We start from the raw sequence: 27,568 nt of genomic DNA, 5'->3' as shown, positions 1-27,568 counted from the left end.
ACGCTCTAAACTATGACTAGAGATATTTAACACTAAACTCAAGATATTTATCAAAATCGATTTGTTATTCAGCTACTCGTTTTTAAATGACAGTGTATTATACATAAATAAATTATCAGGTAGGATGTTTCAAATCCTTTTACCGAAGATCAACGATAAGATATATTGATTACCTATATATATATATATATATATATATATGTTATGCACCTACGATATGACATATTTTTGTTACTTTTTTCCTTTCAGATAAGTAATTCAGTAAATAATTTAATTAATATTTCAATAACAAAAACAATTCTTAGAAATACATACTGATACTAAAGAATAAAAAATAATTAAGGTCAATGTTCTTATTACAAAATTATTAATTAGGAATACGTTTAAAACCATCACTTTTATATATCGTAACTGTTCTATTTTCTATTAGCTCACCGTTTTTGTTTTCTATTTTGTTTTGAAGAATACAAATATGTAAACAATAACGATATTCCGATTCATCAATATAATCGATTTTTTTTTAGCCCGTCATGACTTGTCAAACAGCTACGCGTGTGACGGAAAAATAACCTTATTATGTAGTATATAAGGTTATAATCCCGTGACACACGCAAATGTCATGTAGCTGTCTTGGCTCGCCGGCGAGCCACGAGAGACCAAGAGTTAGTTAAATCAATAAACCATAACGTAACACTAACTGTCACATTAAAATAACCGCGTTTCAAAATGTAAACATAGCTTATTTGACACATAAATATTAAACCGTCGTTGTTTTAAAAGTTTTACTTTTATTGTATTAAATATATCTTCAAGTTACAAATAGAATCTATAAAATCCTCCTTCGTGAAAAACTGCGCCATGGAAACCTCACGAAAAAGACGGCGCGATGCGGAACCAATGGAGGTAGATGAACCACCGAACGGAGAAGCCCATGGCAGCGACAATAATCCATTAAACGATGAAATAGGCCATATATCTGATGACGAAGAAGGTGGAGTGCGTATAGGCGACATTTACATCCCTCCGGCGCCGAAACCCGCGCTAACTTTCGACTGTACAGGACCGCGCCTAATTATCACTCATATTGTGAACGAAAATTTTAAAAGCTACGCTGGTATTCAGACTCTAGGACCTTTTCATAAGGTAAGTTCATATTATTTCTATATAATTGAATATTGGGATATCTTGACACACTAAGATAGATGCACGGGATCATCCGTAAGATTTTTTATGTCCAGCACTGAAACTATTATAGTGTTAATTACTTTGATAATATGTTGCGATATGAAAGAAACAAACTAGGCGGGCTGTATTTTATACAAACTAAACCTTACCTACTTATTATTAGAAAAAGGTTTATATTACCAAGAAAACTTGCTGAAAATGACTTTTGCAAATAATTTTTACCATGTAAACAATCATGGCAAGCCAATCTCTACAAATAAGTTCCAAGTCTTGCAGCGAGTTTTATGTAAATGCGTCTGAAAGTTGTGCAATATATTGCTGCAAGTACTTGGCAGTCTAAACTAGGCTTTATACATTCCTAATATAAATAAAAACTTAATGCATTTGTTTTCAGAGCTTCACTGCAATTATAGGTCCAAATGGCAGCGGAAAGAGCAACGTAATAGACTCAATGTTGTTCGTATTTGGATACAGAGCAACAAAGATCCGTTCTAAGAAGATCTCCGTGTTGCTGCATTCTTCAAGCAAACATCCAAATATCACAAGCGCTACCGTCGCTGTACATTTCTGCCAAATCATCGATGGGGTAAGTGTGTTTTTTATAAGGAGAATTAGTTGTCTAGCGGAACTGGCTTCATATTGCGTATTCGACATTTGGCTGGCCATAAAATTAATATGCCAAACTTAATTCTACTGAATGCTGTTAAGTTTTGTGCGTAAGCCCCACTAATATTCTAAAGCAATTAAAATTTGTTGTAATTGACCATATTGTTTTGACAATTCTGCGAATAACACAATGGTTATGGGCACGGTAAAGATGAATAGAATAATGTAGGATACTGTTAATTTTAATAACATAAGTGTGTATGAATACACCAATTGTTTATAATTAATTGTGATTTTTGTTTCTTTCCATACAAAGGTTGCCTGGAAGAGATCGCTTGTAGCGATAAGGCCGCCCATTGTACACCATACATTTAAGAAAATGTTTTAATCTTGTTTGTGTCTCTCTATTTAACAATGGTTACAATGAAGAGTATTTATTATTATTAATTTATTTATAAGAAATGGAGAATGTAGTAGAGGTAAAACATTATAAATGTGCAAACATATTTTTTGCTACATATGGCAACAGGCAGGTCTTTTATCACTTCATGCGATGGGAACGCAAAAGAGAAACATGGATGTCCTGGTTGCATCTTTGTCTACTCCTCCGAGATAAAGGCATGATGTGTGCATTTAGGAAATCTATACTATTATATAAAGCTGAAGAGTTTGTTTGTTTGTTTGAACGCGGTAATCTCAGGAACTACCGGTCCAAACTGAAAAATTCTTTTTGCGTTGGATAGCCCTTTGTTCGTGGAGTGCTATAGGCTATATATCATCACGCTATACCCAATAGGAGCGGAGCAGTAATGGCCAATCTCAGGAACTACCGGTCCAAACCGAAAAATTCTTTTTGCGTTGGATAGCCCTTTGTTCGTGGAGTGCTATAGGCTATATATCATCACGCTATACCCAATAGGAGCGGAGCAGTAATGGCTAATCTCAGGAACTACGGGTCCAAACTGAAAAAATCTTTTTGCGTTGGATAGCCCTTTGTTCGTGGAGCGTTATAGGCTATATATCACGCTATACCCAATAGGAGCGGAGCAGTAAAAGCTTATCTCAGGAACTACCGGTGCAAATTGAAAAAATATTTTTGCGTTGGATAGCCCTTTATTCGTGGAGTGCTATAGGCTATATATCATCACGCTATACCCAATAGGAGCGGAGCAGTAATGGCTAATCTCAGGAACTACCGGTCCAAACTAAAAAAATCTTTTTGCGTTGGATAGCCCTTTGTTCGTGGAGTGCTATAGGCTATATATCATCACGCTATGACCAATAGGAGCGGAGCAGTAATGAAATATGTTGCAAAAACGGGGAAAATATATTCGTTTTGAGAACTTCCGTTGCGTGCGCTGCGTAAACGGTTAAAGTTATGCAACAATGATGTATGATGGGATTGTACCTCTTAAAAATTTCTAAAAAATATATTATAAAACAAAAGTCCCCCGCTGCATCTGTCTGCCTGAAAGTGTTACACTAAAAAACTACCCAACCTATTAAGATGAAATTTGGTATGGAGACAGTTTGAGATCCTGGGAAGAACATAGGCTCCCGGGAAACAACTACTTTTATAACGGAAAACTTTAGCCTGAAAAACTTTATAACGCGGGCAGAGCCGCGGGCAAAAGCTAGTACTATATAATATTAAACTATGCCAAAGTGACTATAGTAAGCTGGGACAGGCACAAGTCAATTATTATCAATAATTAATGAGTGCATTTCGAATTATTAAGCATTAAAAATAGGATTAACTATGCGCCCATTCTTTGAGTGGTTTGTTAAAATAGTTTGATAATACTGTGCGACAAATTTGATTTCTTTATTTCTAACATTGATCCAAATAAACATTTTTTATTAAATGGGGCGTGCTGTACTCGAAAATCAATTAAATTACTCTAAAACATAATGTTATGGTCAATGGAAGTTTTACAAATCTTATCAATACACTGATACAGTGAATTTTGGAAATTAAGTAAAATCTTCTTTTTATTTTGTTCTCATGTCCGCAGTGATATTAATATAGATTTACATAATTGAACAAAATACCACTCATATGATATATTTAAACAAAAACACAATTTATTTGGGTGCAAGTCTTATACTTCGTATGATTAAAATCAATTACAAAAGGTATCCTAATATTATAAATACGAAAGTTTGTGAGGATGGATGTATGTTTGTTCCTCTTTCACGAAAAAACTATTGTACAGATTTGGATGAAACTTTACAATAATATTGGTTATACATCAGAATAACACAGGGGCTATAATTTATAATGATTTTGTGTAATTTGGTAATAATAAAAGGATACATATCAAGTAAGTCGCAAAAAAGTTATCCCGGAAAACTCCTACACGCGGGCGAAGCCGCGAGTAAAAGCAAATCTTTATAATTACTTTATTTCGTTTATTTAATTGTGGTAATTTACTTTAATAATATATAAGGTTGATATTTAGAACACGAAAACTTTATTTATCATGATATACACAACTAAGTATTAAAATAATACTGTAACCAGTACAATTTCCTAGTAGATAATACAATGGCGAAGGGTGAAGTTTTTCATAAGGTAACCCTGAGACAAAGAAAAATTGCCTAAGTTAACACATGGGGGCCAATTTAACAGAAAATAATAACTAAGACAAACATAAATAAACCTAAAAGGGAAGCCGGTAGGAATCGGGCTTTTTGGACGCTTCGCCATTGAGATACTATATATAGGTGAGGATTCATGAAATTATAACCAAAGAATGTATCGTATTGGATACCCATATCTTCAAGAAATTTTCAAGAATTTACAAAAACACTATATAAAATAGTTAAAGCTATGTATTAGAAAAATTGTTTCACACAATGTAATTTAATATTCACAAATAATCGAGCAGTTTCTACATAGAATAAAGATAAAAATTTAAAATTTTCAAATAAACAAACAAAGAATTTCACATAAATGTTTATTATCAATTTGCATTGATAAAAATGTCAATCAGCAGGATCCCATGTGCTGCACTGCCAGATTTGGGTAATAATTTTTTCCACAGTTGAAGTTACACCAGCCGCGATATGTTACGCCGTTATTGCCACAAATATCTGGAGATTCTGGTGGGCAATTGCAAATAATATTTGAGTTTTGTAAGGCATTTACCATAGCCATTGCCAACAGTAGAACTGAAACAATAAATAAAGTTAAATTAAATCCCTCCAAGCCAATTTTCGGCCACATTAGCCAACTTTAAAAGGGATTAGGCGAGTCGCAGAGCACTCTCTGTTCCAGTGGCGAAGAATTTATACAACTCGATTCCTACCGGCTTCCCTTTTTGGTTTATTTACGTTTGTCTTGGCTTTTGTTTTCTGTCAAATTGGCGGCGATGTGTTTAGTGAGGCAATATTTTTGCCTCGGGTTACCTTTTGAAATATCATCCTACGCCACTGGTTCTTTCATTCTCGATATCAGACTAATTTGTGTCCGATGTTGACTCGCCCCTATCATATGGACGGAATAACCTACACATGGTGGAAAGTCGGTGTACCAGTTGCGCCTCTGCCTACCCTTTCGGGGAGAGAAGGCGTGAATGGGTGTATAATGTATATATTTCGTGTATATCCTACATCGAAAGTTATTCTGGGACCGAAAATTCGTATAATCCCAGGAAATCACTTCAGTCTATTAAGTATGGGATTTTAACTATTGTATTTATTGATAATATTTACTTACACAGTATTATTTTCATGATTAAAACAAGTATATTTGTGATAAAAATGTTTAGGTTGGTAATGCTTTTATACGCGTGCGAGTATTTAACGCGGTTTTTAGAGATGGGACAATGTAGCGAGCAATACTTGTGTGGGTTTTAATTTCTTTAGATGTGCACGGTAGAGTGACCTCGCTGCACATGATGGTAAGTGAAATGGGGACCAATAGAATGCCGACTGACGAGAGATTATCCGTCAGCAGTCGACACAATTATGCCGGCCTGTTGGAACGGTATATACACAGCCAGATTCGCGTACGTGACACACTTATGTGAGCCACTATGGCCGGTTTTAACACTTTGTGTACGGTGGTCGCTATTCAGGCGGATAAAATGCTATTTCCTTGAAATTTAATCTCTCAAAGTGAGTTTTACTTTTGGCATAAAGGTCGAAAAAACTAGTGCTAAAATATGCGTAAGTATAATTGTTAAAATATGCGTCAGTAAGTGAGTTGAGTTAGTCCCTAATTGTAGTGGGATAAAGGGACACGATACTTCTAAAATAAAAAAATATATATCATAAGATCACGCTCAGATCAGAGGGTAGACATAGTAGTAAATAATGTACTTACGTTCCGCCAATTTCTTCCATCATGTGACGCAAGATCACTATCCCACTACATATCGCTATATTAAGTACAAATTACAATCCCGAGAACTTTCTCATAAAAATTTTGGAATGAAAAACTTACACTTCGAATAAAATAAATATATGCAAACAATCACAAACTAATTTACTGCTAGGTGTAAATACACGAGATTTTAGACAATTGCTAAAAGTAATCGATATTTTTTTATTATTATTAATTGTTAAAAATCATTAAATAATTATATAAACAACATATTTTCCATATGGTTCACTGAAACATTACCAAACATTGCTTTGAAACATCGTGTACTTCGAAACACCGGTGGAAGGAAGTAGAAATCTACATCGGTTGTTGACGCGACCTTGACAATGTCGACAGTTTGTTGCCCAAGCGTCGCCACAATTGGTATATAAAATCATCGGCGCCGAGGAAATGACATTCACTGCACCGACTAGCACAATCAACCATGAGAACAAGCCTTCTGTTGGCTTTTGGCCTTGTGGCCTTCGCGGCTATGGTGTCCGCGAGAGAGATCCGCGAAAAACGCTCAGCTGATTTGGAAGCGGCTGCCTCTGGCCATAAATGGGATAAGGGCGGTGGCCACGAGCACCACGGGCACCACCACCATGATCACGGCGACCATGGCCATAAGGGACATAAGGGCCACCATGAACACCACCACGGAAAGCATGGACATCACCATCATGGTGGGCACAAGGGACACCACGGTGAGCACGGCGGCCACAAGAAGCACCATCACCACGATGAAGGCTACCATCACCATCATCACCATGGTGAGAAGGGCGATCACGGTCACGGTCATGATGAGCACGGTCACTGGCACAAAGGCCACGACACGAAGGGACACCACGGCGTCGAGAAACACGACGAATTCAAGAAAGACAAGCATTTCCACGACCATCATGGCGAGAAAGGCTTCCATGAACATCATGGTGGTCATCATGACGAGGGTGGATACAAGAAGGGCGGTCACCACCACCATGGACACAAGCACGGCGGACACCACGAACACCACCACGGCAAGAAGGGACATCATGAGCATGGAGGACACCACCATGACCACAAGGGACATCATGGCGAAGGCGGTCACCATGATCATTGGCATCATCATCATGATCATGGCAAGAAGGGAGGTCATGAGGACCACAAGAGCTGGGGACACAAGAAGGGTCACTAAACTGGGTGCTAGATTATTTACTGTTCCTGACTGACTGAATGACTGACAAACAATAAACCTAAACGGCTAATGATAGAAACATGAAGTTTGGAAGCTACATCCCATGGCGTGTGTATATTAATTTTCGAAATTCGACCCCTAAAAGGGGATGAACAATTTTGGGAATTGAAGGATACACGGAGGCACATCCCAAGGCGTGTAAACATTCTTAAATGATGTTTCTGGAATCCCATAAAAGTTTGAATAGGGGATGAGAGACATATCATGAACCCGAGATAAATGAATGGCGAAAATTATTTTCCTTAGAGGATAAGACTTCGGGGGCATAGCTACATTGAAAAATATAGATAATCCGTCAATCCCGAAGTCTTTATTCCAGAAAAGAACTTTTGGAATATTAATAACACATCTGGTGCCTTCGGTATTGTTGTTAACTGTTATTTTATTGCATCTAAGTGTTGAGTTCTATGTTTTTGTTTAATTGTTATAACTAAGTAATACAGTTAAGTTTTGTATTTTTATAAAAGTTATTCGGTTCAATTTTAAGAACAGAAATTAATTATGTCTGATCACTGTAAGAAATTTTAGGATTAAAAGCAAATAAAACAGAAAACTAATATATGATTTATTAAAAAATGTTTTTGTTTAATTTTTTTAAACATAAGGTGATGATAAAATCTTTTCACGAGATTTTACGATAGCGAAAAATATATTGTATGTCTAAAATCCAAAAAAAACATTTTTGAATGGCCTTAAAGCCAACCCCAGCATACATTATTATAACCAGCATGAATAATAGGTGTAACTAATCAATTAAATTCATCGATTAAATTCAATTAGGAAATAGTATAATATGATATATACTTACTTTGCATTATTAAATTAAAAGCATAGTAAATGGATATGCATAACGGAAAGACATATTTTTTTTCTGTAAGAAATGTACTATGGCAAATTATTCACTTAGTTCAAAACGATTTAAAAACGTATTGTTATGACTTGTCTTAATACTATTAAAAATATTATCTAAATGTAAGAAAGTGAATCATTTCTCTTGGTCATCGCATCACGCGTGAACGGATGGAATAATTTCGCTAATTCTTTTTTGTTGTGTTAATTATTAAGTATGTTGAGCGGAACATTAGAAAATTTAAGAAAATTAACGACGATATTAATTTTACATAATTGTTAGTTGTTTGAAGTAACTGTCAGCGAATGACAGAATGCGCGCTGCAAATATCCTTGGACACAAATGGATCGGTTTATAATTCAATATTCATAGTTAAGACAGGACAACGTCTGTCAGGTTAGCTAGTTTGTTATACAACTAACTTTAATTCAGTGGACCATATTTTATTATGTAATGGCAAGCCATAGATTATGGATAAGTAATAAGAATTTTACAAGCCGCTTAATACATATTATAATCGGTAAAGAAATCTTTATATCAACCTCTTGTTTTATTTAACTTACTAATTGAAAATTATTGAGATATATTATAATGTGAAATGTGAAAAAATAAAAACTTTTTAACAACGAATTATACCGCGTTCAAAAACCAGTAAAAACAAATTTTGGAGTCGTTGACTAATTCAAATTACTAGTTATCGTACATTTATCTAGCGTAACTAGCATTTTTTTCCGTAATAATTACATTCCATACATTACCCCCTACATGTCACCAGTTTGCCTCCAATTACTTCTTCACCCCGTTTAATAATAAATATTTGTTTCAGGAAGGAGAAGAATTTACTGTGGTGCCGAACACTGAGATAGTGGTATCGCGTACGGCATTCAAGGATAATTCATCATATTACACATTGAATAACAAAAAGGTGCAGTTCAAAGAAGTGGCCAAAATGCTGCGATCCCACGGTATTGATTTGGATCATAATAGGTTCCTTATTCTGCAGGTAAATATAGTTCGCACTATGCATTTCGTTCGTGTATCTCAAAGTTGAAACGTCAGTAATAAATCTAAACTAATAAATAAAGCTATAGAGTTTGTTTGTTTGAATGCTCTAATCTCAGGAACCACTAAAGCGATTTGATTTTCTTTTCACGAATAGGAAGCTACATAACTCCGGAAGTTTGATTCCGGGAAAATATTTATACTGGAAAAAAAAAACACGCGGCAGAAACCGCAAGCAAAAGCTAGTTAAATATATTTGTATATCAATGATTTAGTCGTTTTAAACTTTAGTATAAGTATACAAAAAAAAATTTAGCCCATACAAGCTAACCCATACAAGTATCATATAATTTATTTCTTGAGTAACTTAGATTATAATAAGTATGGTGGTCAACATTGCACTGATTTCGCTAAAAACCGAAAACAGTCGTACCGTAATAAAACGTATTAAAAGTATTTCGGATAAAGCCAGAAAATAAGTTAAAATTAACATGTACGAAATATTGCCTTTTAATAAGGAATTTAAACTAGGAAATCGGTGATGTTTTTGACAGCTATTTAAGCAATTCTTAACCACATCCTAACACTAAAACAAGTATTTAAGTGAGACTGGCAATGTTTGACTTTTTAAATATTTCGAATGTTTTAAAAAGTTGGTATTTATTAGGGAGAAGTCGAACAAATTGCTATGATGAAACCGAAGGCGCAAACAGAGCATGAATCTGGCATGTTGGAGTATTTAGAGGACATCATCGGCACGTCTCGGTACAAGGTTTGTGAATAAAATTTCGACTTTAGATAATATTTTTGTACATGTATAAGAATGTTCTAGAACATGTCACTGAATGTGGGCAATTTAATTTTTCTTTTATTAAATGTGGTACATATATTCTGCATTTGAGTAAGAATTATTTTAAATTTTATTTAAATAAATGGTATACATATTCCGCCTTTGTGAATAATATATTTTTATTTTCATCTGTGTCGAAATATTAATAACAACATTGGAAATATTTGTGATCTCATACATTATATTTTCTATACATAAATTTTCGTCATAAAAATATCTAAGTTAAAGGCAATATTGTAATATATATATATTACATGACTTAATTCTGGTAGGTCTCTCATATGTGAGTCAGTCCGCCTGGGTAGGTACCACCGCAATGTCTATTTCTGACGCCAAGCAGCAGTGTGTAGTTACTGTTGTGTTCCGATTTGAAGGACATTGTAGCCAGTGTAACTACTGGACATAATAAGACTTAACATCTCATGTCTCAGGATGGCGAGCGCAGTGGAATGCCAAACAATACTTTATAATTAGAGGTGTTTAATGGCGTTTCTATTGTTTACGGGCGGTCGTATCACTTACCATCAGGCGAACGGCAAGCTCGTCTCGTCATTCAAAAGCAATAAAATAAAAAAAATAAATAAACAAATATGAACACATTACATTGCAATGAAACTTCTTACAAACAGGTACCCATAGAAAAGTTATCAATAAAAGTGGAAGAATACACGGAGATGCGCAAAGAGAAGCTAAACAGGGTCCGTCTGGTGGAACAAGAGAAACAGAGATTGGAGCAGCCAATGAGAGAGGCGGTGGAGCAGATGAATCTCACCAACGCAACTCTCAGAACTAGGAATATGTTGCTACAGAAGTACATGTATGTATCATATACTGGCTTAAACGTGACCTGAGTTTTTATACTATGAGCTTATTTTTCATTCCATGATTTTTTTTTATTAACCCGTCATGACTTGTCAAACAGCTACGCGTGTGACGGAAAAATAACCTTATTATGTAGTATATAAGGTTATAATCCCGTGACACACGCAAATGTCATGTAGCTGTCTTGGCTCGCCGGCGAGCCACGAGAGACCAAGAGTTAATGATTTTCAACGTACTTTTATATTGACGAGTTAACTTAGGTTAACATTGATTTTGTTTCTCATTGGGTGCGGGGGGGGGGGTCACCCATAAAGTGTTAGGTGGTGAACAAATTCGGAAAACCTGTAGCATCATGAAAAAAATACTTTTTATTAATAAAAATACTCAGACGTGAAATACATAGATTTGTATTTTTGTAAAAAAAATCGTTAAGTTTTTGTAAAGATTTTTATTGTACGTAATATTATTTTTAGTCATGAAACTAACAAAATAATAGAAGCCAAGGAGAAAGAAATGAACGAATTGAAAGAAACACTCGCAAAAATAGATGAAGTATTGAATAAAATTAAAGAAGATTTACATGAAAAAACTACAGTACTCAATAATGGTACACAGTGAGTATTTGCAATATAAAAAAAGAAAAATCTATATGTCTCACTAATATGTAGTTATTTAATTTTATATAGACCATAAAAAAACTGAAACTTTTTTTAGGAAATATGACAAACTGCAAAAACAGAAAGAAGAAGTGGCAGAGAAATTGCAGAGTTGTAAGAAAAAATTGGTCACAATCCAAGCGGACACGACGCAGTCCAACAAAAAGAAGAAAAATCTGGAACAACTGATTGAACAGGAGAAAGGGAAACTCATTGAACTGGAATTGGTAAGTCACGAGAATTATAAATAAAAGTGATGTAAAATAGGGTAAATAGGGAGCTGAGGTGAATATATTAAATATTTGAATTAATTCTGATTTTTGACATTCATGTGGTATAACTTTAATTATGAGTTATATTTGCAACCTATATGCAAAAAACCTTTGCTAGAAAAATGAACATTTAACTAAAACCCCATCAAAATCGAATTAGTTTTTAAGAACATCGTGGATACATACATACTTACCGACCGTTAAAAATATTTAATTATATCTGACATTTCTACCGAATAAAACACAGACAGGGCCTTTAAATGACATGATATAATTCATCTTTCTTACACAATATGTTAGGTACCAGACAAAAACAAGCGCGAGATAGAAGACTGTGAGAAGTTATTGGTAAAGCACGAAGAGAGTAAGAAGAATGCTGAGGAAGAACTGCAGAGTGTTGTGGCGGGTGTCAGGTAAACATTCAATAATAACTATAAATTATAATAATTTCTATAAGTTTATTTAAATATAAGCTAATTTATTTTGATTAATTATTTCTTTTGTTTATGGGAATGTAATTAGACATCGTAATAAATATAATATATAATACTTTTCGGATTTTCCCCCCGTGACCATGAAGAGTGCAAAGTCTTCGAAATGTTGAGAGAATTATAATATAAAAAACTACGATAAAATCCGAAAAATAGTTTAATGCCGAAAAATTGTATTGGTGGCATTATTCGCTTAGGAAACGGAAAATCTAGCGTTTGAAATATTCTGAGATAATTAAAATAATTTTAACGAAAAATAAACGTGCTTTAGTGCAGGGAATTTGCATGTTATGTTCCTCATTGGCCCTTAATGCTTTAGGTAATAAATCCTAAATTGATGCTTCGTTATATATATCGAAAAAATATATATAAAATTGACGGTGGCTGACAGTTATGACGTTAAATCTTGATGAAAGATTATATTATGTAAATTAATTATCCACAGAGCAAAAACTCAAGGGTTACAAGAAACAAAAGATAAGTTACAATCTAAACTAATGGAGCTGAAAAAGATTGTAGACGAAACCAATAAAAATTACAAATTGGCCGAATCTGAATTGAAGATTTACTTGAGTACTGAACAAAAGGAAGCTGAGAAATTGGAGAAACTAAAGGAGGCTTATGCAAAGGCTGTCAGTGATTTGGAAGAGAAGAAAATGTAAGTTAAATTAATAGTAGATATAAATTAAGTTTAAGACCTGGTATTAGAAGGACTGATGTGAATTCTTACGCTAAATGTAAACTGCAAAATGTTTAAAAAATATTTAACTCTAGCTAAGAAGTTGTAACTTTAGTAGTATTAATACCAGAAATATAACAACTATGTTGAAATATTTTGTAAGCCAACATTTGTTTAGTGTTTCTATTTTCATAAGATATATAAATATGGACCATTATAGTGCTTAGGCACAGATTGCATATCGTATGCATATTAAAAGGCTTATACATCTATGCACAGGGCTTGTGGCAGCACGCGTGCGCGCGCAGTGCCTCCAAAGGAAATATCGAAAATATAAAAAAAAATGCTCTTAAAAAGTAGAGGAAGGGAGGGTGTACAAAAAAGAAGTGGGATAAAGGCCTGCCAATGCATAAATTTAATCCTGTCTAAAAGATAATGAACTTCAGCTTACAGCAGGAGTTAGTAGCGTCGGTGCCGTCCAACGACAAGTTAATGAATGAACTGCGGTCACAGCTGCACGCGTTGAAGAAGGAAGAGTCTAGCATATGCAACGAGGCCAGGGTTTTGAGGTGAATTAAATATTTCGGAAGCATTTTATTAATAATTATCAATCATATACGTGAGCGATTTTGCCAACTGTGGATATTCCTACGAAAAATTTGTCATTATGGTCATATTAAATTAACTAGTGAAGTTCTTACTGTTCTTATCCCATTCCTTTCGCTAGTTTTTGTTTGTCATAAATCGATATGTATTATATGACTTGCAAGAATCCATACATTCAACTGGACTAATGATTATAATCCAAGCGCACATGCTCGATGACGTCACTTTGAATTGAGATCCCTTTCAGTTCATTCCCAATATGTGAATAGCATGAATGTTTCACAGAGCTCAATTAGAAGAGTCGAAGCAGGCAATGAGTGCAAATAAATCCAGGGGCAGAGTGCTGGACGCTCTAATGAGGGAGAAGAGGAATGGCAAGATACCTGGCATATTTGGAAGATTGGTATGTTCATTGTATTTATAAGATGCTGATGATAATGACGTGATTGATAGTACGTAATGATTTTGATGATAGTGATGTAGTTGATGATAATGCAGCTATCGATGGTAGTCACGTAATGGAAGATAATTAAGATATTCGATAATGACCCTGTCAACTATAGTGATAAATTTGATGGTATTGACAATAGTCAGTCAGTTTACAACTACAATTCTAATATGTTGGAAAAATTAGATTTAAAGTTTTCATGCTGATAAAAATTTTAAAAGACTATAATTCGTGGTTCTTTCTTACTTACCTTTCGAGATTATTGGATTTTTTTTATTGGAAAAGGCGTAGAATCATGTGATACATACTATTCAATTTGTGCAAAATATATATCATACCTTGTAATAATGATCCAGCGTCATGTCAAACTTTCACCGTCAATAAATAAACTGACCGTATGACATCATTGACGATAACATTGTTAATAATGACGTTTCCGACAACAGGGCGACCTCGGCGGCATCGACCGTAAGTACGACGTCGCCATATCGACATGTTGCGGCGCGTTGGACAACATCGTGGTGGACTCGGTGGACACTGCGCAGGCCTGCGTGGAGTTCCTCAAGCGGCATGACGTCGGCCGCGCCACCTTCATAGCACTCGACAAACAGCAGCATCTCTTGCAGCATATACAGAGGAGGAGCAGCTTGTGAGTGTTGTTACTAATCATACTTGCTACCCATTGTAAGTACGACTGCCTCGGTGGCGTAGTTGTACTGCATGCGCGGTACGACAGCGCTCTGAGGAGCTGGGTTCGAATCCCGGGTCGGGTTAAGTGAATTTTGTGTTTTTCTGCTCAGTATCAGCCCGGAGTCTGGAATTTGTGCCCGATATGGCGATAGGCTCGCCCCTATCACATCATGGGACGGAACACACTTGGCGAAACGTGGGTGCCTTGGTTGCGCCTCTGCATACCCCTTCGAGGATAAATGCGTGATCTTGTATCTTGGACACTAAGTAGGGTAGGCTGAGTGTTTTCAGAAATTATTGGTTTTATTTAAGGCGTTTTTCCAAGCAAAACGGCGCGCTAACCGCACTCTAAGAGGCTATCTATTAAAAAAAAATTAAATATGTAGAAAAAATTAAACATGCCACTTAAATTGTTGATTTGGTGCAACTCCTAAGTACTCATTAATTTGCAACCAACACTATTAAATAGAAAATTTAATTATCTAAAAAACCTTAGTCATATTCTTTGCAGCAATACCCTCGTACCCTATTGCACGGAATCTAAAACAGCTGGAGAAATGTTTTACACATCTGCCTACCCATAAAAAATAGGAAAAGCGTGATACTATTCTTTTTTTAGTCCAGAAAACGCGCCCCGCCTCTTCGATCTGGTCAAAGTGAAGGACGAGCGTGTGCTGCCCGCGTTCTACTACGCGTTGAGGGACACGCTGGTCGCTAACGACCTGGAGCAGGCGACCAGGATCGCGTACGGCGCTACCAGGTACCGCGTGGTCACACTGAACGGTGACGTCATAGAGATTGCTGGTGAGTTTTCTATAGTAAGATTATTTATTTGGTAAAGGCAAAATTTACAGAGGATTTTTTTGGTGATCATCGGAATGTTTGCCGGCAAACATGACAGCTACATGACATTACGCGTGTCACGGAAAAATAACCTTATTATGTAGTATATAAGGTTATATTCCCGTGACACACGTAAATGTCATTTAAGTGTTTATGTACGGAATGCAAAGTTATTAAAAGATTACTCGTAATAAGTAAAGAGTATTAATACAGCAATGGCAAAGTAATCTAAGATGTTCGGAGAATTCTTTTTAAGGAGATTGATGTACGGATTGCAATGTTGTTTGAAGATTGCTTGATTTAAGTATCGAGTAAATCGTGGATCTAGAATATCAAGATTTTAACCTAAGTATGTTAGATTTAAACCTGTATTTTTGATATTATCTATACTATTATATAAAGCTGAAGAGTTTGTTTGTTTGTTTGTTTGAACGCGCTAATCTCAGGAACTACCAGTCCAAATTGAAAAATTCTTTTTGCGTTGGATAGACCTTTGTTCGTGGAGTGCTATAGGCTATATATCATCACGCTATACCCAATAGGAGCGGGGCAGTAATGGCTAATCTCAGGAACTACCGGTCCAAACTGAAAAATTCTTTTTGTGTTGGATAGCCCTTTGTTCGTGGAGTGCTATAGGGCTATATATCATCACGCTATGACCAATAGGAGCGGAGCAGTAATGGCTAATCTCAGGAACTATCAGATCGAACTGAAAAAAATATTTTTGTGTTGGATAGCACTTTGTTCGTGGAGTGCTATAGGCTATATATCATCACGCTATGACCAATAGGAGCGGAGCAGTAAGGAAGCATGTTGCAAAAACGGGGAAAAATTATTAGTTTTGAGAGCTTCCGTTGCGTGCGCTGCGTAAACGGTTAAAGTTATGCAACAATGATGTATGACGGGATTATTCCTCTTAAAAAGTTCTAAAAAATATATTATAAAACAAAAGTCCCCCGCTGCATCTGTCTGCCTGAACGTGTTAAACTTAAAAACTACTCAACGTATTAAGATGAAATTTGGTATGGAGACAGTTTGAGAGGCTCCCGGGAAACTACTACTTTTATAACGGAAAACTTTAGCCTGAAAAACTTTATAACGCGGGCGGAGCCGCGGGCAAAAGCTAGTATAATATATTTTTCTACTGCTTGATATTTGGCAAAGTTCTTGCAAAACACATTTACTTTCCTCCTCATTGTCAAGGAACTGCTGGTAGATATTTAAGAGCGACCTTAATAGACATAAAATAATGTAAATTTTTATAACTAATAGCCGGAAAGTAAACGAGCTATTGGTGGATTGTTTCTTTTATCCAAATGAACACATATTTATTTGTTGTGGAACGGACTGCCGAGACGAATGCTCGCTGGTTAAAATCCCAAGGGCACACACCTCTGACTTTTCTAAAAATCATGTGTGTATTCTTTGTGAATTTATCGTTCGCTTTAACGGTGAAGGAAAACATCGTGAGGAAACCTACACATCTGAGCAGTTCTCTATGGGAATTTCGAACGTGTGTGGAGTCTTCCAACCCGCACTAGGTCCGCGTGGTGGACTAAGGCCTAATCCCTCTCAGTAGTAGAGGAGGCCCGTGCTCAGCAGTGGGCAAGTATATAATACAGGGCTGATATTATTAAGTATTATCCAACACGGTGTAACGTGTGTGGTGGCGCAGGCACGATGTCGGGCGGCGGCCGCAGCACGCTGCGCGGGCGCATGTCGAGCGCCGCCGCCGACACCTGCGACCTCGAGCCCGAGCAGCTGCGCGCCAGCGAGGACAGGCTCGCACAGCTCGACACCAGGTCACTACACTTATACATATTTATAGGGGTCCGTACCTCAAAAGTTTACACAAAACCGATAGGATTTTTTTTTTATTCCTATGAATGATGAGACGAGCTTGCCGTTCGCCTGATGGTAAGCGATACGACCGTAAACAGTAGAAACACCAACATCTTGAATTACAAAGTATTGTTTGGCATTCCACTTCGCTCGCCATACTGAGACATGTTAAGTCTTATTATGTGCAGTAGTAACACTGGCTACAATGTTCTTCTAACCGGAATACAACAGTGACTACACAGATGCTTAGCGGCAGAAAAAGACATTGCGGTGGTACCTACCCAGCCGGACTCTCACATATAAGAGAACTACCACCAGCAAAATATAATTTATATCGATAATTTCCACAGGCTAACAGAGATCCGAAGTGAAGAGTCGAGTCTAGAAGATTCTCTAGCGTCACTGCAAAGGACTACACACGAAGGCAAGACGAGACTGAACAAATTAGACGTCGAGTTAAAGAATTTAACTGAACAAGTGCCCGTTTTGAAGGTATCCAGTTAGAATATTCGGTTTCCGTGGTATTTAGTAAAGAAACAGGTTAACTTACCAACAAATGGACGCGGTTTTTTGTATGTATAAGGTGACTCCACTGCACCTGGTGGTAAGTAGAGATGCTTCCAAGAATGTCTATGACGAATGATAATTCTCCCTCGCTAGTTGACACAATTATGCCGGCCTGTTCCAAATCAGATATATACGATGTGAAACCGGAACGTGGACTTATTCATGGCACAATATGGCTGTTTTACACCTTGTGTTAATCGTTATTTCGACGTATACAAATTTGAGACCATCCATAAATAATGTCATACGAATTTTATAATTTTCTAACCTCTCCTTCCATCCATGTCATACGTGGTTAAACTACCACTTTTTAAGTCATGTCAAATATTATTCTGATTAATTAGTCAACTTTATTTCGTAGCGGTTAAGATCGGTTATTATATGTAGATCATTTCATTCAAGACGCGCCTGACTACTTTCATTAATCGCTTACAGTGCGCGTGCGCAGTATGAGTGCACACGCACACTCCGATTGATAGCAAAAAGGAAAATGCAAAACCGCGCCAAAAAAAAAAGGATTACGAACCAAAAAATTTGTGTAATAAGTATCAATTTTAATTGTGATGATTCTGCCATTGCACTTTCCCCTATGCTATATCACAGTGTACATTCATACTGTTTACGCATACTGCAAGCGATCAGGACAGTGGGGTGCGTCTCGTGAATGAATTTTTTTATAGTCGTAAAAAATGAGGACCATATTTTGTAGTGTTTCTTAATTTTTTATTTAATATTGATTAAGCTTTGAGCTAGTGTCCATTTGTTGGTAAAGGTGTAAAATGATTAATCGTTTAAAGAAGAAATTGTTTCCATTTACTAATGTCATTGTTTACTTTCCATGCTATATCTATAGGTAATGATATGGGTAAATATATTTTTATTAACTTATATTGTTAGTAATTATTATATTTTTTATCGTAACGAAGTCAGTGCGCATATTGATTTCTTATGATTACGCGAATGTCAGATATAAAAATGAAACTATTTTTCGGATTTATCGAATTAAATTAAAATATCAAAACCGCGATAAAATTCGAAAAATATTTTAATTAAATCTGTGTGTCCAAAAGTGTCCGATTTATATAACTTATTATTCTGCCACGCTAAGCTCAAAAGCGGTATCCCAAAAAAAATCAAAATCTTGATTTTTATGTCATCAGATAGCTTAAAGAAATACCCATCCAATGAATTTACCTAAATAACGGTATCTTGTTTAGAACTTGTTAAAAAACCTTAAAAGAGTTTCTCTATCTCAGTTTTACATACAAAACTATATTTACAAAACTTCGATTATCTCGAAATAAGGTTGCCCTGACATACCGCTTTTGCTCTTAGCAGTATTATGCCTCGCGTAGATTTAAGAATCGTAAGGCGCCGAATCATTTATTTTGTATGCGCAGTGATTTATTTCGCTGTGCTGCGACGCGTTTCTAAAGGAAGCGCTTTTGTAGTACTTGTAAAGCAGGCTGATAGGGTATTTGACTTATTATTATTTATAATTTTTGTAAAATATGTACGTCGATTAAATTCTAAAACAGAAGAAATCATTGAAATCTGGTGATAAGTCTACAAGTTATAAGCCATTGACATTAGGCAGTAGGAGTGAGTGTCAAAAAACAGAAAGGGACGTAATACTTGCATGTGACGTCAGCGGTTTACGATGCGTGCGAAAGAAAGAGATGGAGCGATATCCCAACTCCACGCCCACTCCTGCATGTAGCAATATTTTAAATATGAATTACTGCCTCATTTCTTATCGAACTGTAATGCTCTTATCATAGAAAGATTTCCTTTTCTTTTAATATAAAAAAAAATACACAAAATCAAACATATTCAAATACCCTATTGACACGACTTAATTCGATTCATACAATGCATATATCTAGGTTTAGTTTACCGAGTAAACTTGCAGAAGTTGACTTATGTAAGCAATTTTAAAGCTTGCGGACTTGCGGCGAGTCGCATATGTATACAACTATGGAAGTATTGCCGCTAGTACGCATTTGCAAGTTCTTGCTCAATATATCGCTGCGGCAAATATCTAGTTTAAACTTGCTTAATGCGCAACGCTTTCCGAGACGTGCGTGAAGTTAACAGCAAGACTGAAATAAAGAAAAATTTTATTATTGAAACAATATTAGTATAACATGTACAATAAAGAAGGAAAAAAATATATAACATTTATACCCATTGTGCCAACAATCGGAACCCTCATTGAGCTGCTTGTTGTAGTACTAACAATACTGATACTTCGAATAATATTTGTATTTTTAAATTAAACTTAAAAACGTTTTAAAACAAATCGATAGCAACAGCGATTATTTGTAGGGCCAAATAAAGCAGCAAGAGGCCAGAGCGGCGTCGAGTAAGGTCGACGCGAGACACAAGGCTAAGTTGGAGGACACGCTGAAGGCGTCCGAGGAGAAATTGAACAAGGCGAAGCATGATGCTGGGGAGGTATGGAAATATTTTAGTATAATAATAATAATAATAATATAAATATATAAATAAAGAGAATTGACCATAATAATATCAGCCCTGTATTATATACTGTCCTACTGCTGGGCACGGGCCTCCTCTACTACTGAGAGAGATTAGGCCTTAGTCTAAATTTAACTTTACCCTCAAAATTACTATAGAAAATTTCTCAGGTGTGCAGGTTTCCTCACAATGTTTTCCTTCACCGTTAGGGATAATTCACAAAGAATACACACATTTTTTTTGTTAAATCTTTGGTGTGTGCCCTTGGGATTTGAACGTATAGACACTCGTCTCGGCAATCCATTCCACACCCAACTAGGCTATCGCCGCTTTTTTGGTTAATTAATAAACCAAATAGTGCCATATTCTTTACCTAAGAGTTCATTTTTAATTGAATCGTTGAAAAATCAATATTAGTGGTTGATGTCAATTTTAATAGTCATAAAACTTTGTCTATTTAGTTATTAAGTTAAATTAATAATCGGCATTAATCGATGCCGAAAATATTACTATTAATTATAAAGGCAGTTTATGATCGTAGTTTTCTCTCTGACTTTAGACTTAAACATAAGAAACTTTCCTAGTACTAAAAGTAAGGTTACATTACATAATTGTGTAGGTGGAAAACGAAGTGAGCGGAGTGGACGCCCAGATATCGGCCATAGCCGGCGACAAAGTCAAAGACCTGCAGAAAAAAGTCGATGAAATAGCCAAAAAGATCGACAAAGTGTCCACCGAGATCACCAAACTGAAAGTCGCAATCAACACAAGTGTGAGGTAAATCGATTTTGTGTATTTTTATCGATTTTGTATGTTAGAAGATTTGCTCTAAATAAAAAATATTTCATAGGAACGCAAAAAAATCCAAAGACAAAATAAACCAAATGGAGTCGGATTTGAAGGAAACCGAGAAGAATTTGGAGAATTACAGTAATCAGAAAAAACAGTTAACGTTGGAAAGTTCTCAGCATCAAAAGGAATTGGAAGAGGTATGCATTATTTTTTATATTCTATCAAGAGTCACTTCACCACACCTGATGTTAAATGAAGTGAATGCTGAATAGGGCCGTACTAGAGTTAAACTTAAGGTAGGGCAGCTGTGGTTACAGTTAGGGCGGAAGTAAGAATGTTGCTAGACTAGGTCTGGTCTGGCAAGAAATGTTGTATATATTGATGGCTGCATAAATATGCACAATTATTATATGTTCTTCAAAATTACAAAATCTTAGGTTTATACAAATTTTATAAGTACTTAATACGTATCATTATGATGTAGAATATACTTCTGCTGTTATACAGTAGAATGCAAACTGTTAGGTCTGGTTTGAAAGACTTTGTACGGTCAGCCACAAAAAGTTAAATAAATATATAATTTCAAATTGTCTTTAAATTTTTGTGTATCAATAATCGCCTATTTTTCGTACTAAAATAAACTTCAAAGGTTTGAGTAAATTTTAGATAAAAAAAAATAATATTTCAGTTAAGTTAATGTGTAGAAGCGTTCTGATAATGTTTATTTGTTTTGCTCCTTTTATAACCGATTGTACATGACTGCTATGAACTTAGAGTCTAGTGGTTGTATGTAAGGTTTTTTTTTAAATTTGTAGTTAGAAGAGCAAATTAGCGAAGGCGTGGGTGAATTCTCCGACTTAAAGAAGGAAATAGCGCAATTACAAAGCAAAGAGAACAAAGTGAAAAGCGAACGCTTGGAGGCCAACAACGCGGTCGGTAAGATGGAGAAATCCGTTGACGATTGCAAGAGCAAGCCGCCAAAGTGGGAGAGAGAGGTATTGTTACTATGGATTATTTTTAATTCAACAGTTATTTAGATAAAAAAAAAGTTTTTTTGTGTTTTAGTAGATGTTTTTTATGTTTTTGAATGTAAAAAAATCGAAGGTGTTTTTTTTATTCTTATCCGATATATTTTTTTATATATTTTTTTCACGATTTGGAACAAAAGAAAATAAAATTTTCCATAGTTGTCTATAAAAAATAGTGTAAGTCTTATAAGTACAAGATACTACAATATTTCGAAACATATTATGTACAACAAGATAGAAATCATAATTGACATTCAAATTTAGGGATGTCTTAAAGACGATATTTCAAATCATAATTAATGTAAAATACCGATTATTGAATTTATTGAGTTAAATAAATCTAAACGACACTTGCAATTATATCTAAGCGACAATCGGTAAATTTTTGAGTATAGTGCTTTAAAGTTTTGAAATATAAAAAATCATAACAACTTTTTACTTTATAAAGATCCAAATGACACAGAAAAATTTGCCGATTCTAAATATTTATATAATTAATTTTCAGTATATTTGCGTATTGTCGCATAGATATGATTGCCTTTTAAGCGTCGTAAGGAATTTTTATTTACTTATATACGAGAAATATATTCGTCACAGCTACAAACCTTAAAACTAGAAGACCCTGGACTAGAAGGTATCCCTGGTATCGAAAGACCGGCGCCTCTGGACACGCACACGCCGGAGGAACTCGAGGAGGCGTCTGTAGAAGACCTGAGGAACAAGCTGGCCGCTCAGAAAGCCCGGCTAGGCGATGCGAAGCCTAACATACAGGCTATACAGGTGAGGGCTAACTGCTTTTGTTGTTACCGTATTGGCTGCCCGCGATTAACTTTGAAATTATAATAAATAACTTTCCCACTATGTCGTCTAAGAAATGGTAAAAATTTTAGGCGCCTAGGTGTGCACTATAGCACTGTCTTGGCAGTCTTACATCAGCATTTATTTAACTGACCTTATATTTTCAATAAACTGCATTAAGTATGAAGTCTAGTGTTGTTATTATTCCGTGTGAATATTTTTGATTCTATTAACTTTTTTCAGGATTACAAAACGAAAGAGGAGCTGTATCTAAAGCGAGCGGCTGAGTTGGATGAGATAACGACAAAACGAAATGATATGAGAGCGCTCTACGACCAGCTCCGGAAGAAACGCACCACCGACTTCTTATGCGGTTAGTGATTTAACTGCTCTGTGTCTACATTCTATATAATAATAGCGTATATAACTTTATACCCTCAATCAAAACTAGCTTTTTCGGTTTGAAAAGATTTTCCATGATTAAATGGAGTCAAAATTTTTAAGTTACACCTTTAGCAATACATTGGTGACATTGAATTACATGCAGTTTTTTTAGCGTGATTCGTTTACAATCATAGTGACAGACAAAAATTCTGATAACTAGTTTTGGCTTGCTTGAATATTCATAAAAAAACTTGATTCATGCCGTTTTATAGATCATTCCTCTTAGAACATATAAATAACAAAACGAACGTCCGTTTCGTTTGATTTTGATTGGTTGGGAGGCAAAAACTCACTCGTTTCTCTTATCCAATCACAAACGATAGGGACGTTCCTATCGTTTTTATTATGCCACAGTCCTAAGGTTCAGAGTAAAATGGTTATACTAATTTCAGGTTTTAACACGATAACGGCTAAACTGAAGGAAATGTATCAAATGATAACGTTAGGAGGTGACGCGGAGTTAGAACTAGTTGATTCTTTGGATCCGTTCAGTGAAGGAATTATATTTAGGTATGTAACCATATTGTTTCGTCTCCATATACATGACTTGCGTTTGCGCATGTATGAGTTTAGCAGCACAATGATGCGTTTGAGAGGATTTTGTGGCCAATTTAATACCATTGGGCTGGGTCCGATCAGGCCACTAGGTGGCACTGCGCAAAGGTGGCTGGGGAGAAAGTCTTAGATACTATACGTCAGAGGAAGCCCGCAGCCGTCTCTAATGCTCTGAAGAGGGCCACCGCGGGGTTTTGGGATGCGTCTTTAATGGACGCATTTCTATACAAAATAACCCGATCCGCCCTAGCTGGATACGCTATCCATAAATAACGAACTCAAATCTGTGTCATATATAACACAATTCTTAGATCTAGGTGGTGTCGTTATATGTCAGCGGTCGGCAAGGGCCAAAAGATGGCAAAATTAACTAAAGGCGGGCCATACGTATAACATTAAACCTAGAAACCCTGCTTTAGATGCGCTTACTGTTAATTTAATACATTTATTTTGATGTTTAAGACTTATTACAAAACAACCAAGGGCCACAAACAGAACGTTCGCGGGCCGCGTGTTGCCGACCGCTGCTATATATGATTAAATTGTATAATTTTTTTCACTATAAATCTTGAATTTTCCCAGTGTTCGACCTCCAAATAAATCGTGGAAGAACATATCTAATTTGTCCGGGGGAGAGAAGACGCTGTCGTCGCTGGCTCTGGTGTTCGCGCTGCACTACTACAAGCCGACGCCTCTGTACGTCATGGACGAGATAGACGCCGCGCTCGACTTTAAAAACGTGTCCATCGTGGCTAATTATATTAAGGTATGAGTCTATTTATTGATCTGGAGATAATAAGCCTGTAGTTACTATTCGCGCTATACTACTGCAAGCAGACGCCTCTGTACGTCATGGACGAGATAGACGCCGCGCTCGACTTTAAAAACGTGTCCATCGTGGCTAAATATATAAAGGTATGAGTCTATTTATTGATCTGGAGATAAGAAGACTGTAGTTACTATTCGCGCTATACTTCTGCAAGCCGACGCCTCTGTACGTCATGGACGAAATAGACGCCGCGCTCGACTTTAAAAACGTGTCCATCGTGGCTAATTATATTAAGGTATGAGTCTGTTTACTTATCCAAAGATAAGACTGTAGTCTTAAGTGTTCGCGCTACACTACTACGTCTCTGTACGTCGTATTTCAAGATTTTTTTCGCTAATTATATAAAGGTATTATTTAGTTTATCGCGGCGATAGCCTAGTTGGGTGTGGAACGGACTTCTGAGACGAATGTCCGCAGGTTCAATTCCCAAGGGCACACACCTCTGACTTTTCTAAAAAAACATGTGTGTATTCTTTGTGAATTTATCGTTCGCTTTAACGGTGAAGGAAAACATCGTGAGGAAACCTGCACATCTGAGAAGTTCTCTATAGGAATTTCGAAGGTGTGTGAAGTCTACCAATCCGCACTAGGCCAGCGTGGTGGACTAAGGCCTAATCCCTCTCAGTAGTAGAGGAGGCCCGTGCTCAGCAGTGGGCAAGTATATAATACAGGGCTGATATTATTATTATTATTATATTATTTAGTTACTAGAAAATCCTACAGTTTTTTCTTTTTAAATATATATTTTACCATAAGCTATATATTGCTACAGAATAGCGGGCGATACTGCAAATAATCGCAATATAACTTATTTATAGTAAACAATGTCTTTAGTTCTAATACAATGGTGGAATGGCAACATTGAGTTTATACTTAAAATTCGTACGTTTTACTTTCAGGAACGCACGAAGAACGCCCAATTCATAATAATATCGCTGCGGTACAACATGTTCGAGATGTCGAATCGTCTCGTGGGTATATACAAGACAGAGGATTGCACCAAATCGGTCACGATTGAGAATAAAATTCCGGAGCCGGCAACCATTGATGCTCAAGGATAGACGGTTACTTAAGGCTTAATGCCCTGATGCGAACGGATACCAGAATATACAGGGTCATTTTGACACTGCGTTTGTAATGAAACCACATACTTATCTACTTGGAAATAACACTTTACAATAAGTTACTTGAGCTGTAGATGTAAAATAAAAAAGTTTAAGTTTCGAACAAAATAAATATTAATAAAAACTACTACTACTCTAAGAGAATTCGTTGCAGCGGCAACATCATACTTTCAGGCAGATATACACTCACGCACGCCATATTCGCTTTAAACTACAAAATGATCAAAAAATCAGAAACTAAAACCAGGATTTTTGGTGAAAATATTAGTAATTAATGGATGACTTTTGGTACAAAGTCAGCAAAGGTGAAGACGAGTATGTGGTTTCATTTAGTAACGCAATGTCAAATTTACCCTGTATATTTTTGCTTATATAATGGTAATTGTGATTCTTTATTGTTGTAAAAACTATTAGAGTTGCAGTGAAGAAAGTGATCTTTAATTATTGTTTTATTAATGCGTGTAAAATTGCTACTTGATCCCAGATATCTAAAACATATTTTGTGTGCTTTATTTTGTGAAATTCGATAAGGATTTCCCGGCATGTTGCTAATTTTAATAAATAAGTATGTACATTACTTTAAAATAAATAATGTTACTGTTTCAAGTTTTTTTTTTAGTAATGAGTAATGACCCAAATTAATTGATCTTGATATCTCGAATGATCGACCAATTCGATTGTATGATCGAAATGGACGGAATGAACTTTGATAGCAATGCTCACGTTATTCGTTTTGATTGGTTTGTCTTTAGCCTAATGTTGAGTTAGTTATTGGTGTTATTAATCTCGGTCGTTTTACGTATACTTATCCCTTACTCACATTTTCAGTCTTACGTATAAACTTGTTTTAGCGTTAAGAGGTGGTTGAGAATTGCTTAAATAGCTGTCAAAAACATCACCGGTTCCTAGTTTAAACCTTTCAGAGACAAGATGGCGGGTTTTGAACAGATGATCGAGTAAATTAATGTTTTAACTAAGCATAGCTTAGGGAATTTTAATAAGACTGAGTATGTATAATAATATTATATCTAGGTGGCGCAATGGTAACTGCAGCTGTGAGGTCTGGAGTTCGATCCCCGGGTCAGTATTACGTTTGTCTGCTCAGTATCAGCCTGGAGTCTGGAATTTGTGCCCGATATGGCGATAGGCTCGCTATCGACGTCATAGGACGGAATACATACGGTGAAAAGTGAGTGCACTAGTTGCGCCGATGCCTAGCGTTTCAGGGATGAAAGGTGGATGTGTGTAACATTATCTCTGCGAATCGTCGGGTATATGCTGACCTTGTTTATATTACCGGAACAATTGCGAGTTGGACTCGCTCTCCGAGGTTTCCGTACAACTTTTAGGTAAGGTATTTAAATATACAAGTTTAGACTTAACAAACTTAACTTTGCCGTCCGATCCCTAGACACGGCTATGCACTAACCGCACATAAGTTTGTCATAGTAAATTCTTCTTTTTGTTATTTAAGGTTTTCTGATTTTTCTTTTACATGTGCT

At 36.0% G+C, this 27,568-nt stretch overlaps 2 protein-coding genes and 1 long non-coding RNA gene across 3 annotated transcripts; 2 read left to right on the top strand and 1 right to left on the bottom strand.

Moving 5' to 3' along the window:
• Window positions 1–662: 662 nt before the first annotated feature.
• LOC115450278 (structural maintenance of chromosomes protein 4) lies at window positions 663–26,669 on the top strand. The gene is made up of 24 exons (XM_030178277.2): window positions 663–1,143; window positions 1,580–1,771; window positions 9,074–9,250; window positions 9,917–10,021; window positions 10,729–10,916; window positions 11,395–11,535; window positions 11,636–11,804; window positions 12,150–12,262; window positions 12,786–12,998; window positions 13,466–13,588; window positions 13,911–14,028; window positions 14,520–14,722; window positions 15,383–15,567; window positions 17,282–17,408; window positions 17,799–17,940; window positions 20,344–20,472; window positions 21,116–21,273; window positions 21,347–21,485; window positions 22,104–22,283; window positions 22,914–23,096; window positions 23,358–23,487; window positions 23,951–24,068; window positions 24,696–24,879; window positions 25,842–26,669. Exons 1-24 carry the CDS (start codon window positions 859–861, stop codon window positions 26,001–26,003), a joined length of 3,864 nt encoding a protein of 1,287 aa, XP_030034137.2. The 5' UTR covers window positions 663–858; the 3' UTR covers window positions 26,004–26,669.
• On the bottom strand, window positions 4,735–5,600 carry LOC115450280. The gene is made up of 2 exons (XR_003939269.2): window positions 5,513–5,600; window positions 4,735–4,965 (listed from the first exon to the last, which is right to left on the bottom strand). It is a non-coding gene; the product is annotated as an uncharacterized LOC115450280 (long non-coding RNA).
• On the top strand, window positions 6,559–7,973 carry LOC115450279 (histidine-rich glycoprotein). The gene has a single exon (XM_030178278.2). The coding sequence runs from the start codon at window positions 6,606–6,608 to the stop codon at window positions 7,335–7,337; it is 732 nt and encodes a 243-aa protein (XP_030034138.2). The 5' UTR covers window positions 6,559–6,605; the 3' UTR covers window positions 7,338–7,973.
• Window positions 26,670–27,568: the final 899 nt, after the last annotated feature.

This window comes from Manduca sexta, chromosome 5 (genome assembly GCF_014839805.1).
Source record: "Manduca sexta isolate Smith_Timp_Sample1 chromosome 5, JHU_Msex_v1.0, whole genome shotgun sequence".
In the NCBI taxonomy this organism is placed as follows: Eukaryota; Metazoa; Arthropoda; class Insecta; order Lepidoptera; family Sphingidae; genus Manduca; species Manduca sexta.
Note: the sequence above shows the minus strand (reverse complement) of the source record. Positions and strands in the feature narration are given on the sequence as shown.